Source organism: Salmo salar, chromosome 13, assembly GCF_965601325.2.
Source record: "Salmo salar chromosome 13, fSalSal1, whole genome shotgun sequence".
Taxonomy (NCBI): Eukaryota; Metazoa; Chordata; class Actinopteri; order Salmoniformes; family Salmonidae; genus Salmo; species Salmo salar.
The window spans coordinates 27277605-27289757 of NC_138303.1; the positions used below are offsets into that span (position 1 = coordinate 27277605).

General features: G+C 46.1%; 1 protein-coding gene across 4 annotated transcripts in view; it reads right to left on the reverse strand.

The window, feature by feature from the left end:
- Positions 1–12153, reverse strand: part of LOC106566724 (uncharacterized) — a 32459-nt gene that overhangs the window by 15476 nt on the left and 4830 nt on the right. For 3 of the 4 annotated variants that reach the window (XM_082959919.1, XM_014135041.3, XM_082959920.1), the window contains exons 4-18: positions 9842–11977; positions 9329–9595; positions 8817–9224; positions 8586–8646; positions 8238–8346; positions 7748–7849; positions 7388–7613; positions 7139–7200; positions 6959–7024; positions 6240–6872; positions 3401–3615; positions 3164–3238; positions 2890–3067; positions 2750–2812; positions 43–187 (exon numbers count right to left, since the gene is read on the reverse strand). In XM_082959919.1, coding sequence (XP_082816045.1) covers positions 43–187; positions 2750–2812; positions 2890–3067; positions 3164–3238; positions 3401–3615; positions 6240–6872; positions 6959–7024; positions 7139–7200; positions 7388–7613; positions 7748–7849; positions 8238–8346; positions 8586–8646; positions 8817–9224; positions 9329–9595; positions 9842–11977 — 4746 coding nt within the window. The remainder of the gene's footprint in view (positions 1–42; positions 188–2749; positions 2813–2889; positions 3068–3163; positions 3239–3400; positions 3616–6239; positions 6873–6958; positions 7025–7138; positions 7201–7387; positions 7614–7747; positions 7850–8237; positions 8347–8585; positions 8647–8816; positions 9225–9328; positions 9596–9841; positions 11978–12153) is intronic. The other variant, XM_082959921.1, reaches the window with a different exon arrangement.

Genomic DNA, 12153 nt, shown 5'->3' on the forward strand with positions numbered 1-12153 from the left:
GATGGCTAGCAGAGGGTTGAGGGCAGTTGCTCTGCAACTCACCTAGGATCTCCTCAGGCCCCTCCACCAACACCCCTCCCAGGTGGGGCAGGAGCCAGTATCTCCGGCGGAACCGGTCCTGGCCCAGAGACACCGCCCGCAGGGAGTGGGAGGACTGGAGCAGCTTCTTACGGAAAAACACCTGTCGCTGTGGAGGAGAAAAAAATACAAATATATATACACAAATACACAACAGTATGTGGACACCCTTTCAAATGACTGGATCTGTTTATTTCAGCCACACCCGTTACTGACAGGTGTATAAAAAATCAAGCACACAGCCATGCAAATCGCCATAGACAAACATTGGCAGTAGATGGCCTTACTCAAGAGCGCAGTTCAATGTGGCACCATCACAGGATGCCACCTTTCCAACAAGTCAGTTCGTCAAATTTCTGCCTTGCTAGCGCTGCCCGGTCAACTGTAAATGCTGTTATTGTGAAGTGGAACCGCCTAGGAGCAACAACGGCTCAACCGCGAAATGGTAAGATCAAAGAACGGGACCGCCGAGTGAAGAAGCGAGTGAAGAAGCGTGTAAAAATAATCTGTCCTCAGTTGCAACACTCACTACAGAGTTGCAAACTGCCTCTGGAAGCAACTTCAGCACAAGAACTGTTCGTCAGGAGCTTCATGAAAATGGGCCGAGCAGCTGCACACAAGCCTAAGATCACCACGCGCAAAGTTAAAACTTCTGTCAATTTTCGCCTAAAATGACATACCCAAATCTAACTGCCTGTAGCTCAGGCCTTGAAGCAAGGATATGCATATTCTTGGTACCATTTGAAAGGAAACACTTTGAAGTTTGTGGAAATGTGAATTGAATGGAGGAGAATATAACACAATAGATCTGGTCTAACAAAATACAAAGACAAAAACCAACACAATAGATCTGGCAGAAGAAAATAAAAAAAAATACAAATAAACCCCCAAAAAACAATTCCCCTACCACCATCTTCGAAATGCAACAGAAAGGTCCCAAATCTAGCCATCACTGGTTGTAATTCCGATGGTGTCCACAAGATGGCAGCAGTGTATGTGCAAAGTTTCAGACGGATAACTATGAGCAAACTACATGACATTTAGTGTGAAGTCACCCAGGTACATTTGGGAAAATAGTGAAGGAGACATTTACATTTTTCTGCAAGAATATCGTCAAATCTGTATACTTGGATTTTGATTTAGCTTTTCCAGTATTAGTAGCCATATCGTAAGTTCAACATTTGCAAAACACCCAGTTTTCACAACTCTCCATATTCTTGTAATTTCTGTCCAAAAGGAAAAAATTTGCTGTCGCACAAGGTTAGCAGCAGAACTTCGCGACAGAGTCGGGGTTTCCGCATACTCCCGTAAAGCCCAGCTCATTGGCTATCTAGCTTGTGTTGTTTGACCCCGATTGGTGCTTATTTGACAAAGTTACAGTTAATCAAGTGAAGACCACCTGCGTCATTGGCGCGCCATGAAGGCATCACTCTCTGACCAAATGTTGTGTCCTATAGGATATAGTACACTCCTAATGATATAGTGAAGTCTGGTTACGTTCTAGGATCTCTGAGGAATAAATACGAACGTGATTTGACTGGTTGAAACAACATTTAGGGTTAGATTTTCACAGATTCCTTCCTTTGCAAATTGAATGAGTGGAAATACAAAAATCAGACGTGCATGCTATATGGACCTTTTTAGGATATGAAAAAGTGTTTTATCTAACAAAACGACACTTCATGTTATGTCTGGGACCCTTTGGACGATACATTCTGAAATCTTGCTCTGATTTAAGTACACATTTCACCTTCAGCAGTGAATTTATCACACCTATCGCGGTGAAAAAAAGTGTTTTGTTATTAGGAGCACTCAAACAATACCATGGCATTTTTTCGCCGTAATAGCTACTGTAAATTGGACAGTGCAGTTACATTAACAAGAATTTAAGCTTTCAGCCGATATAAGACACTTATATGTACCGACATTTGTCGTTTCTCTAAAATCTGCAATCGTGACACACGGCGCTGCATGATTTATAACTGTCCCGTTGACAGGACGCTTATCCCTAAGTTAAGCGACTGCTGGAGTGGCGTAAACCCCCCCTGCCATTGGACTCTGGAGCAATGGAAAGGTGTTCTCTGGAGTGATGAATCAAGCTTCACCATATGGTAGTCTGCCGGACAAATCTGGGTTTGGCGGATGCCAGGAGAACGCTACCTACCCTGATGCACAGTGCCAACTGTAAAGTTTGGTGGAGGAGAAATAATGGTCTGGGGCTGTTTTTTCATGATTCGCACTAGGCCCCTTAGTTTGAGTGAAGGGAAATCTTAACGCTACAGCATACAATAACATTCCAGACAATTCGGTTTCCAACTTTGTTGCAACAGTTTGGGGAAGGCCCTTCCCTGTTATGGCATGACAATGTCCCCGTGCACAAAGCGAGGTCCATACAGATCTCGGTTTGTCGAGATCGGTGTGGAAGAACTTGACTGGCCTGCCAGTCAACTTGCTTCCGTTGCAGCTGAACATCCCCACAGCAATGTTACACCATGTAGCCTTTCCAGAAGAATGGAGACTGTTATAGGGGGGACCAACAACGAGCAGGTGTCCACATACCTTTGGTCATGTAGGGTGATATTTTGCTCAAACAAAACAACCCAGAACTGTGAACACAATGTAGTTACACTGATAGAAAAGACACTACAGAAGAACAAAATGAATGCCTTACCTTGGTTAGCTTATCGATCTGCCTCTCCAACTCTGGAATGCTGGCGTTGGTGGGGCTGTCAGTCTGTGGAAAGGACATTTGGTGAGTATAATACAGACATCCTCACCAACACATTGAGATTGACACACACACACACGCACTTCACTGAGTTTGGGCTCCTCCTTGGGTGTGCGGCGGCGGCTGCCCCTCTCCATGGGGCCGCTGCTCTCTTCCAGACTGAGGTTCTCCTCCTCTGCCACCCTGGCACTGCGCCTCCTCTCCTCTAGATAGAGCTCCTCCTCAGACCGCCCCGTACGCCGTGCTAGAGCTGCCTTCAGTCTGGGAGATCACACACACATAAAGCCCCAGTGATATAACACTCTCCTTCCACAAACTAAAACAAATCTAAATTCAAGGAGCTGTGACTGGTCTTACTTGCGCAACTTCCCCTCAATGATCCACTTGTTCTTCCTGTAAGTAGCCCTGTTTTCCAGTGTGTTGTCAATCTCACTGCAATGCAAAACAATACAAACAGGGTTTACTTTAAATGTGGGATATCCTTTCCAAAAGGAGTTTCTTTTGACACATTTTTTGCTGTAAAAGATATTTGCATCATACTTAGGATATGGTTGTTATTAACTCCTTAGTTGCTCTGTGCATTGTCATCCTGACCTTATAACAATGTTGCTGCCGTTGAGCTCCTCCACCAGGAAGCCCAGGATGGCAGCCTTGGTGTCGGGGTTAAGGGTGAGGAAGGTCTTGGTCCGCAGCACGTTGCACACCTCCATGTCAAAGCCATGGGACTCCAGGAAGATCCTCAGGCCCTCGGACACTGTGCTGCGAGTCAGCTCCAGATCCACCAGCTTCTCCCCTAGGATCTTCACCGACTGGAGGGAGAGAGAAAGAGAGGGGGATTTAAGAAATTGAACTAGGTAAATCTGTTAAACTAGAGTTTACATGTAATATACAGCTAAACACATTTTTTAAATGGTAAACTATAGCCAACAGTAAAATATCTACATGGAGACAGCACTTTGTCAAACAAATATTCAGGAACACAAATATTCAGGAACACCCATCTCCAAAACTATCTCCATTAGAGGTCGACCGATTAATCGGAATGGCCGATTAATTTGGGCCGATTTCAAGTTTTCATAACAATCGGAAATCGGTATTTTTGGGCGCAATGACGGCCTAGGAACGGTGGGTTAACTGCCTTGTTCAGGGGCAGAACGACAGATTTTTACCTTGTCAGCTCGGGGATTCAATCTTGCAACCTTATGGTTAACTAGTCCAAAGCTCTAACCACCTGCTTTACATTGCACTCCACGAGGAGCCTGCCTGCTACGCGAATGCAGTAAGAAGCCAAGGTAAGTTGCTAGCTAGCATTAAACTCATCTTATAAAAAACAATCAATCAATCATAATCACTAGTTAACTACACATGGTTGATGATATTACTAGTTTATCTAGCCTGTCCTGCGTTGCATATAATCGCTTAGGTACACGTTGCGCCAACCATAAACATCAATGCCTTTCTTAAAATCAATACACAAGTATATCTTTTTAAACCTGCATATTTAGTTAATATTGCCTGCTAACATGAATTTATTTTAACTAGGGAAAATATGTCACTTCTCTTGCAAACAGAGTCAGGGTATATGCAGCAGTTTGGGCCGCCTGGCTCGTTGCGAACTGTGAAGACTATTTCTTCCTAACAAAGACAGCCGACTTCACCAAACGGGGGATGATTTAACAAAAGCGCATTTGCGAAAAAAGCACAATTGTTGCATGACTGTACCTAACCATAAACATCAATGCCTTTCTTAAAATCAATACACAGAAGTATATATTTTTAAACCTGCATATTTAGCTAAAAGAAATCCAGGTTAGCAGGCAATATTAACCAGGTGAAATTGTGTCATTTTGCGTTCATTGCACGCAGAGTCGGGGTATATGCAACAGTTTGGGCCGCCTGGCTCGTTGCGAACTAATTTGCCAGAATTTTAAGTAATTATGACATAACATTGAAGGTTGTGCAGTGTAACAGGAATATTTAGACTTAAGGATGCCATCCATTAGATAAAATACGGAACGGTTCCGTATTTCACTGACAGGAAAAACATTTTGTTTTCGAGATGATAGTTTCCGGATTCGACCATATTATTGACCTAAGGCTCGTATTTCTGTGTGTTATTATGTTATAACTAAGTCTATGATTTGATAGAGCAGTCTGACTGAGCGATGGTAGGCATCAGCAGGCTCGTAAGCATTGATTGAAACAGCACTTTCGTGTGTTTGCCAGCAGCCCTTCGCAATGCATTGCGCTGTTTATGACTTCAAGCCTGTCAACTCCCAAGATTAGGCTGGTGTAACCGATGTGAAATGGCTAGCTAGTTAGCCGGGTGCGCGCTAACAGCGTTTCAAACGTCACTCGCTCTGAGACTTGGAGTAGTTGTTCCCCTTGCTCTGCATGGGTAACGCTGCTTCGAGGGTGGCTGTTGTCGATGTGTTCCTGGTTCGAGCCCAGGTAGGAGCGAGGAGAGGGACGGAAGCTATACTGTTACACCGGCAGTACTAAAGTGCCTATAAGAACATCCAATAGTCAAAGGTACCGTAATTTCCGGACTATTGAGCGCACCTGAATATAAGCCGCACCCACTGAATTAAAAAAAATATATATTTTGAACATAAATAAGCCACACATGTCTATTAGCCGCAGGTGCCTACCGGTACATTGAAACAAATGAACTTTACACAGGCTTTAACGAAACACAGCTTGTAACAAAAAATAAAAAATTAGCAGTAAGCTTTAGTTGTCTTTTTGCACTGAGTCAATTCCTCACGCTGCTGTTTCCAACGTCTTATCATCGACTCATTAAGACCAAGCTCCCGTGCAACAGCTCTATTTCCTTTTCCAACAGCCAGATCAATCGCCTTCAACTTGAAAGCTGCATCATACGCATTTCTCTGTGTCTTTGCCATGATGAGGGTGACAAAATGACTACCGTAATCAGAATGATGGGAAGTTTGAGAGCGCTCGATTTAATCTAAACAGTAAACCAAAAAGTTGTTTGACCTTAACCCGTTCGGCAATTTCATTGGTCTAATGAAAGCTCCATGCCGCCAAAAAACTGAGCACGTCACAGAATGTGTTTTTAAAAAAAAAAAAAAATTGAAAGCGGGAAAAATCCATATATTAGCCGCGTCATTGTTTAAACCGCGGTGTTCAAAGCGTGGGAAAAAAGTTGCCATTACTACAAATAAATTTTAAAAAAATGTATATATATATATATATATATATATATATATATATATATATATATATATATATATATATATATATATATATATATATATATATATATATATATATATATATATATATATATATAAAAAACATTTTTTTGCCTGATTAATCGGTATGGCCTTTTTTTTCGGTCCTCCAATAATCGGTATCGAAAAATCATAATCGGTCGACCTCTAATCTCCATACAGTCAACAACACACACCTGGTAGTAGGGTGGCAGGCCTGGGTCGTGTAGTGCGGCCTCCACCAGCTTTATGAGCAGATCCTGGACCTCGCTTTGACTGTCTCCCAGGCCCAGGAGGCCCTCCTGCAGGGTGCTGAGGCTAGGCACATCACTGGGGATGTGGAGGCCCAGCACTTTGCCATAGCTGTACAGGAACTCCACCACAGCCAGGCAGTGGGAGAAGGCCACACCAGAAAGAACCAAGCCAGGGATCCGAGACAGCTCCGGGAGGGGCTGGTGGTCTGTGAGACACATGTCCTCAGTGGGCTTCTTCAGCTCCTCCAGGATCATCTGCTGTCTTTTCCTCTCCTCCAACCGTCTCTGGGCCTGGGCCCTCCTCTCCACCTGCTTCTTAGCTGCCAGGGCTGCCTGGGCAGCAGCCTCCGCCTCTGCTTGGGCCTTAGCCAGGGCCTTGGCCCTACTCCTGGCACCCAGCACCCTTTTCCCCTTGGCCAACCTCTCCTGGTCCGTCTCCACAACCGGTGGCGGCACCTCAACCTTCTTCCTAGGGCCACGCTTCTTGGGCTCAGGGGTGGGTGGCTGTGGTGGGGCCGGCTGTGAGGCCTCCTGGTCGGCTGGTTCAGCCTTCACCTCCTTGGTCTCTTTGTCCAGCTGAACAGAGGGTAAGAGGGGTTTGTTAAATAGAGTGTGGCCGATTATTGCTTTGGTATATATATATATATATATATATACCTTACCTTCGCTTGCTTTTTCTCCTGTCGGATCTTTTTATTCTTGTTATCCTCCTTTCTTTTCATCCTTGCCTAGAAGAGAGTAATGGAACCATTTAACTTAAGTGTGTTGGAGACAACCTGGATACACCAACAAGATGCAATGTTACAACACGTCTTCAGATTTTGATGCTTAGTATAACGTACCTTTCTCTTCATTTTCTTCTTGATTTTGACAAGTTTCTCCTTGTCCTCCTCAGTCAGACCATCTAAAAATAGATAAACACGTTTACATTGGAGACTTCAAAATCCAACCTAATTGAAGCTTTTTGATGCAGACAGATTCTACAATATTACATTACTGATTATTTTGTGCCATTTAATCAGTCTGTATAGGAGCCTACTTTCCAACCAGTGAACACAGACTCATATTGCCAGGCTATGTCCTCCACTCACCCTTGGCCTCTAGCCTCTTCAGCATTCTGGCGTCCACCTTGCTCAGCAGGTCCACCATCTTGGGTTTGGGTGGCCTCCCGGGCTTTCGGACTGGCCCACCCTTGGTACGACGAGCTCGGGGCCGGGGCATCTCTTTGTCAGGGTTCGGAGGTCGGCCACGTCGGCCTGTGATGGCCATGATCATGGAGGGCACCTCCTCATTGGCCAGTAGGCACCATTTCACTCCCTGGAAGAAATCATATGAAAAGGTTTATGGGAAATGTGTTTTATTTATGATATTACACTGACAGAGTGCATTGAGTTATTACTGTAGGTATTTATGATGAAAGATCTGTCAGCAAATACAATAAATTCACACACCTCAGTGGAGTCCCTCTCCTCGTAGAAGTCTCCTACGGGCATGCGGGGGCTGAAGCTGAAGTGTTCCCTGGTCACAGCAGTGTCCTGGTGCCTGTTCAGATACTGAGGGAGAACAGGATCATCAGTCAGTGGCATCAGAGCAGAGGAACATGGGAAAATGCAGGTCATAGGTCACCGAGTCATCCACCCACAGTATGAGCATATGATGGGTTGATTAAATGGGATCCAATGCAGCTACAGTTATGCCTGTATGCTAAAAACATGGCCTCTCCATGGTCTCTTAATTTAGATGGTCACAGTCAATCTCTCACCAAAAATAAGTGTCTGTCTGATGTGGTAAATGCCCTGAGGGAAAGAAAACCCATTGTATCAAGGGCTATTTATTGCTGCTGACGTTCTCTCATGTCTCACACTAAAAATTGACCGTAAGATTATGTTGTGCCAAAATGGCTCCTGTGGTGAGGTTTTACTGTAACTCAGGGCCATTTACCTTGATGACTTCAGGAAACTGCTTCATCCTCCTCCCACAGGGGCTGTAGTACCAGGTCTCCCCCTTGAGTCGGTCCTCATTCTTCTTGACCCGGATCTCCCTCCTCCAGCTAAAGCACAGATCAATAGAAAGTCAGTTAAGATCCACATTCAACAGAGTAAAAGAAGCACATAGTATCCCTGCAGTGGGCCTAGAATAGAAGGATGAAACTGAGGGGTTTTGTATTTATGGGTGAACATAAACCTTCTGCACTTTCCACACACTAGAAGTATTTGGCACAGAGAAAGCCTAATTAAGGGGGACTTCTCGCTCCATAAACTGTATAAATCAGAGTGGATGTATCATTACCCGTGGAGCAGAGGAAAGTGGACTTGCTCCTCTGTTGCTATCCTCCTTCTAGGAGTGTCACCTGTACAAGGAACAAAGATGGTCGAATCAGATTGGTACCAAATGACTCATCCATCAAGAATGCCATTGGGTTAGAGTTTATAATCATTGGGTTATAACTACATCTAGGTGAAAAATATGTAACTATTTTGCAATAATTTCCAGTATTAAAGTAGTTTGCTCCTTCATTACCCGCAGTGGAACTGTCGTCTCCGTCGTTGATGTTATTGTCATCATCATCATTGGGTTTAGTGTCAATGTCCATTTTTGCTATTTTGTGTGGCTTCGGCTCCAGAACACTTACTTTCTTGACTCTAACTTTCTTGGGTTTGACCACTGGTGGGGTCTCGCCAATGGTCAGACATGGTTTACCAATGGTAGTGACTGGTCCACTTTGACCAGGAAGTAGGCCTTCAGCAGAATGTTCAGGCTCTCCTGTGGCTGCTACTGGTTCAATCTTCTTTCTCTTTCGAGGTGGTCCCTTTTCCTTGTTCTCTCCTACCTCAAGCTGCTTCTTCTTCCTCCTCTCCACCTTTATCTTCTCTACCTTCGGAGTTTTAATAGCAGACTTCCGCTGGGCTTTCCCAGGGTACTGGGGAACTGGAGAGTGACAACAGAACGTCAGAAATCCTTGTTTGTACACTACCTTTTTCAAAATTAATTAGTTACAGAGATAAAAAAGGGATAAAGAGAAGTTGGTTTACCGGGAATGGAGGCTACTTGAGTGCGTGGCTTCCTAGGTTTCCTTGGTGTTTTGGTCTTTTGGCCAGTCGTGGGCACGGCTGGGGCAGCTAGGGGCAGGAGCGGGGCTCCAACCAGGCTTTCCACCAGGGCACTGAGCGCCGCTGTGTGCTTGCCATTATCCATGATAACAGGTGGTGCCATGATGGTAGCAGCACTGGCCTTGGTGCTGGTGGTGCCAGTGGAGTCTGGTATATCCCAGACCTCCGCCTCACGGTCACCTTCAGACCCTGTCAACAGGGCATAAGGTTAATGGTCAATGGTTAGCAACATCGAATTAACTGAGTTACTGGTTTTTGACAAAATAAGTATTTCCATAGTTGGCTGTGATAATTTCCAAGACCTAACCCACAACTCTTTCTTGCAAAGTTCTACATTCCCACACATCTTACTTAACAGGAGATTCTGACTCATAAAAAGCTAATTAAATTACAAAAACATAGGTTGTCATACATCAACTATGGCAAGGATCTTACCTTTGTAGGCTGGGATTGGTTTGGCAGGGCCATTTGAGCTTGACCGAGAGATGTCATTCTGGGACAAGTCAACACTGGAGTCCTGCATCTGAGAGGTGTTGTTCAGAGAGGACTCCTGCATGGACTCCTCGGTGCTCAGGCAGCTGTCCATGGTCTCCTCTGCCCGAGAAACGTTCTCTGTCTGGGTATCATCCAGAGTCAATTCCCTAGAGTCCTCCACAGAGGAGAAGCTGCTATCCATTGTAGTGTCTCCAACATGTGATGTTTCCTCCATGCGAGCGCTGTCATCCATGCAAGCGCTGTCATCCATGCGAGCGCTGTAGTCAAATTGAGATTTGTTGCCATCTACGCGAGAGCTGTCGTCAAAGCGGGAAGTGTCATCATCCGTGCGAGAGGTATCGTCAAACCGAGAGTTATCACCATCCACGCAAGAGATGTCATCCAATCGAGATGTGTCATTCATGGAAGAGATATCGTCAAGTCTAGAAGTATCGTCGAATGACGAGTTGTTACTGATGTCATCATCCTCAGTGAGGCTGGGGTCTTCCATCCTGGTGCTGTCGAGGCGTATGGACTCCGCCTGCAAGGACTCGTCAAAAGACTCATCAACTGTTGACTCATCTGTCACACAGATGTCATCCAGACTTCCCTTCTCCAGGGGAATGTCTGCACCGCTCATCGGGGTGGTGTCATTTTTCTCAGCACAAACTTGGTCCCCAGAGGAGTCCTCTTGGTTCTTGGGGTGCGGTGTCGTCCCAGGAATAACTGTGAGGGGTTTATTTGAGTGTTTTTCACATTGACGAGTCGGAGACCCTGCGGAATCAATCTTTGATGATGTTTTGACTGTGTCTGCTTCAACAGAGGGACCCTTCATGTTCCCCATGTACTTCATGTTCCCCATGCATCGCTCCTCTGGCTCTGGGGGAACCATCCGTTTAGGAGCTTGTGGAGGAGGAGGGGCGGATAGTGCAGGTGCAGAGGGGACCACAAGAGGAGCAGTCATCATTGCAAGAGGCACAGACAATGGAGGAGCTCTGGAGGTTTGGGATGTGAGAGGAGGAAGTCCAGACAAAGGTAGAGCTCTAGGGCCGTGGACTGTTAGAGGAGGCATAGACACCTCCTTTGGAAAGGAGGACACTACAGACACAGAAACTGTGGGAGAGGCAGAAACTGCTGGGAGACGAGTAGACACTGATTGAGAAAGTGAGGACAGTGATATAGAACGTGAACTGACTGCCGAATGAGGCCTGGACACTGCCGAGGGAGGTGCCATGACTGCCACCGAGTGAGTAGACACCGCTGGGGAAGGCGCAGATGCAGACATTGATGACGAAGTCCAAAACTTTTCTCGAGGTGCTCCAAATAAAGCAGGTGGAGAAGAAGTCAGAGGAGGTAGTCTGGATCCTTGGACCATCTGTTGAAGAGCAGAGATAGGCACAGACATGGAGTGCGGGGGAGCAGACACCATGGTAGACGTCGAGACCATTGCAGGAGGTGCAGATGTAGTGTGAGCAGTCTGATGTGCCACAGACACTGGGGGAGGAGCACTGACTGGATGGGGAGCAGACACAGATGGAGGTCTAGAGGATTTGTCCAGTAAAGGAGGAAGTGCAGGTGGCTTAGGAGGAGGTGCAGACACTGAGGGAGGCGATACGACTGATGGAAGTGTGGACACAGACACTGGAAAAGGTCTTAGGCCTTGTAACATCAGAGGAGGCGACGAGAGCCTGGGAGGAGGCCCGAGCACAGGGGGAGAAGGAGCAGAGGACACGGGAGGCGTAGATGTAACAACAGGAGGCCCTGAGGCACTCATATGAGCCATAGACACTGCAGGAGGTGCAGAGACCCTAGGAGGGGTTGCTGCCTTAGCTGAAGGAGGTGTGGAAACCACAGGGGGAGGCGCAGACATCGAGTGTGGAGGCTCAGGCAGCGCAGACTCCCTCGCTAAGGTTGTCATTTCATGGTGCTGGGCCATTGGCTGCTTGGAGCGCTGGCAGTCGTCACTGGTGGGCCCCATGGGAGGTCCAGGGGGCTTGGGAGGGTAGCTGTCGCTTTTAGGCAGCCGCTGGGCGACAGACGTCCTCTCCATCCCATTGTAGCCTTCATCCACATCCTTAAACGCTTCACTCATCCGCCCTAGGGAACACAAACAGTCAGACCATTAGAAATGAGAAGAACAAAACACAGCAGCGACAAGGCAATTCAAAGGAGGGAATCTGAAGAGCAAATGGAGCTTTTATAAAACACCTTGTCGACAATCTTATGCATGCCAGCGTTCCACTTCAGTAAGATGACAATAAATATATTGCCTC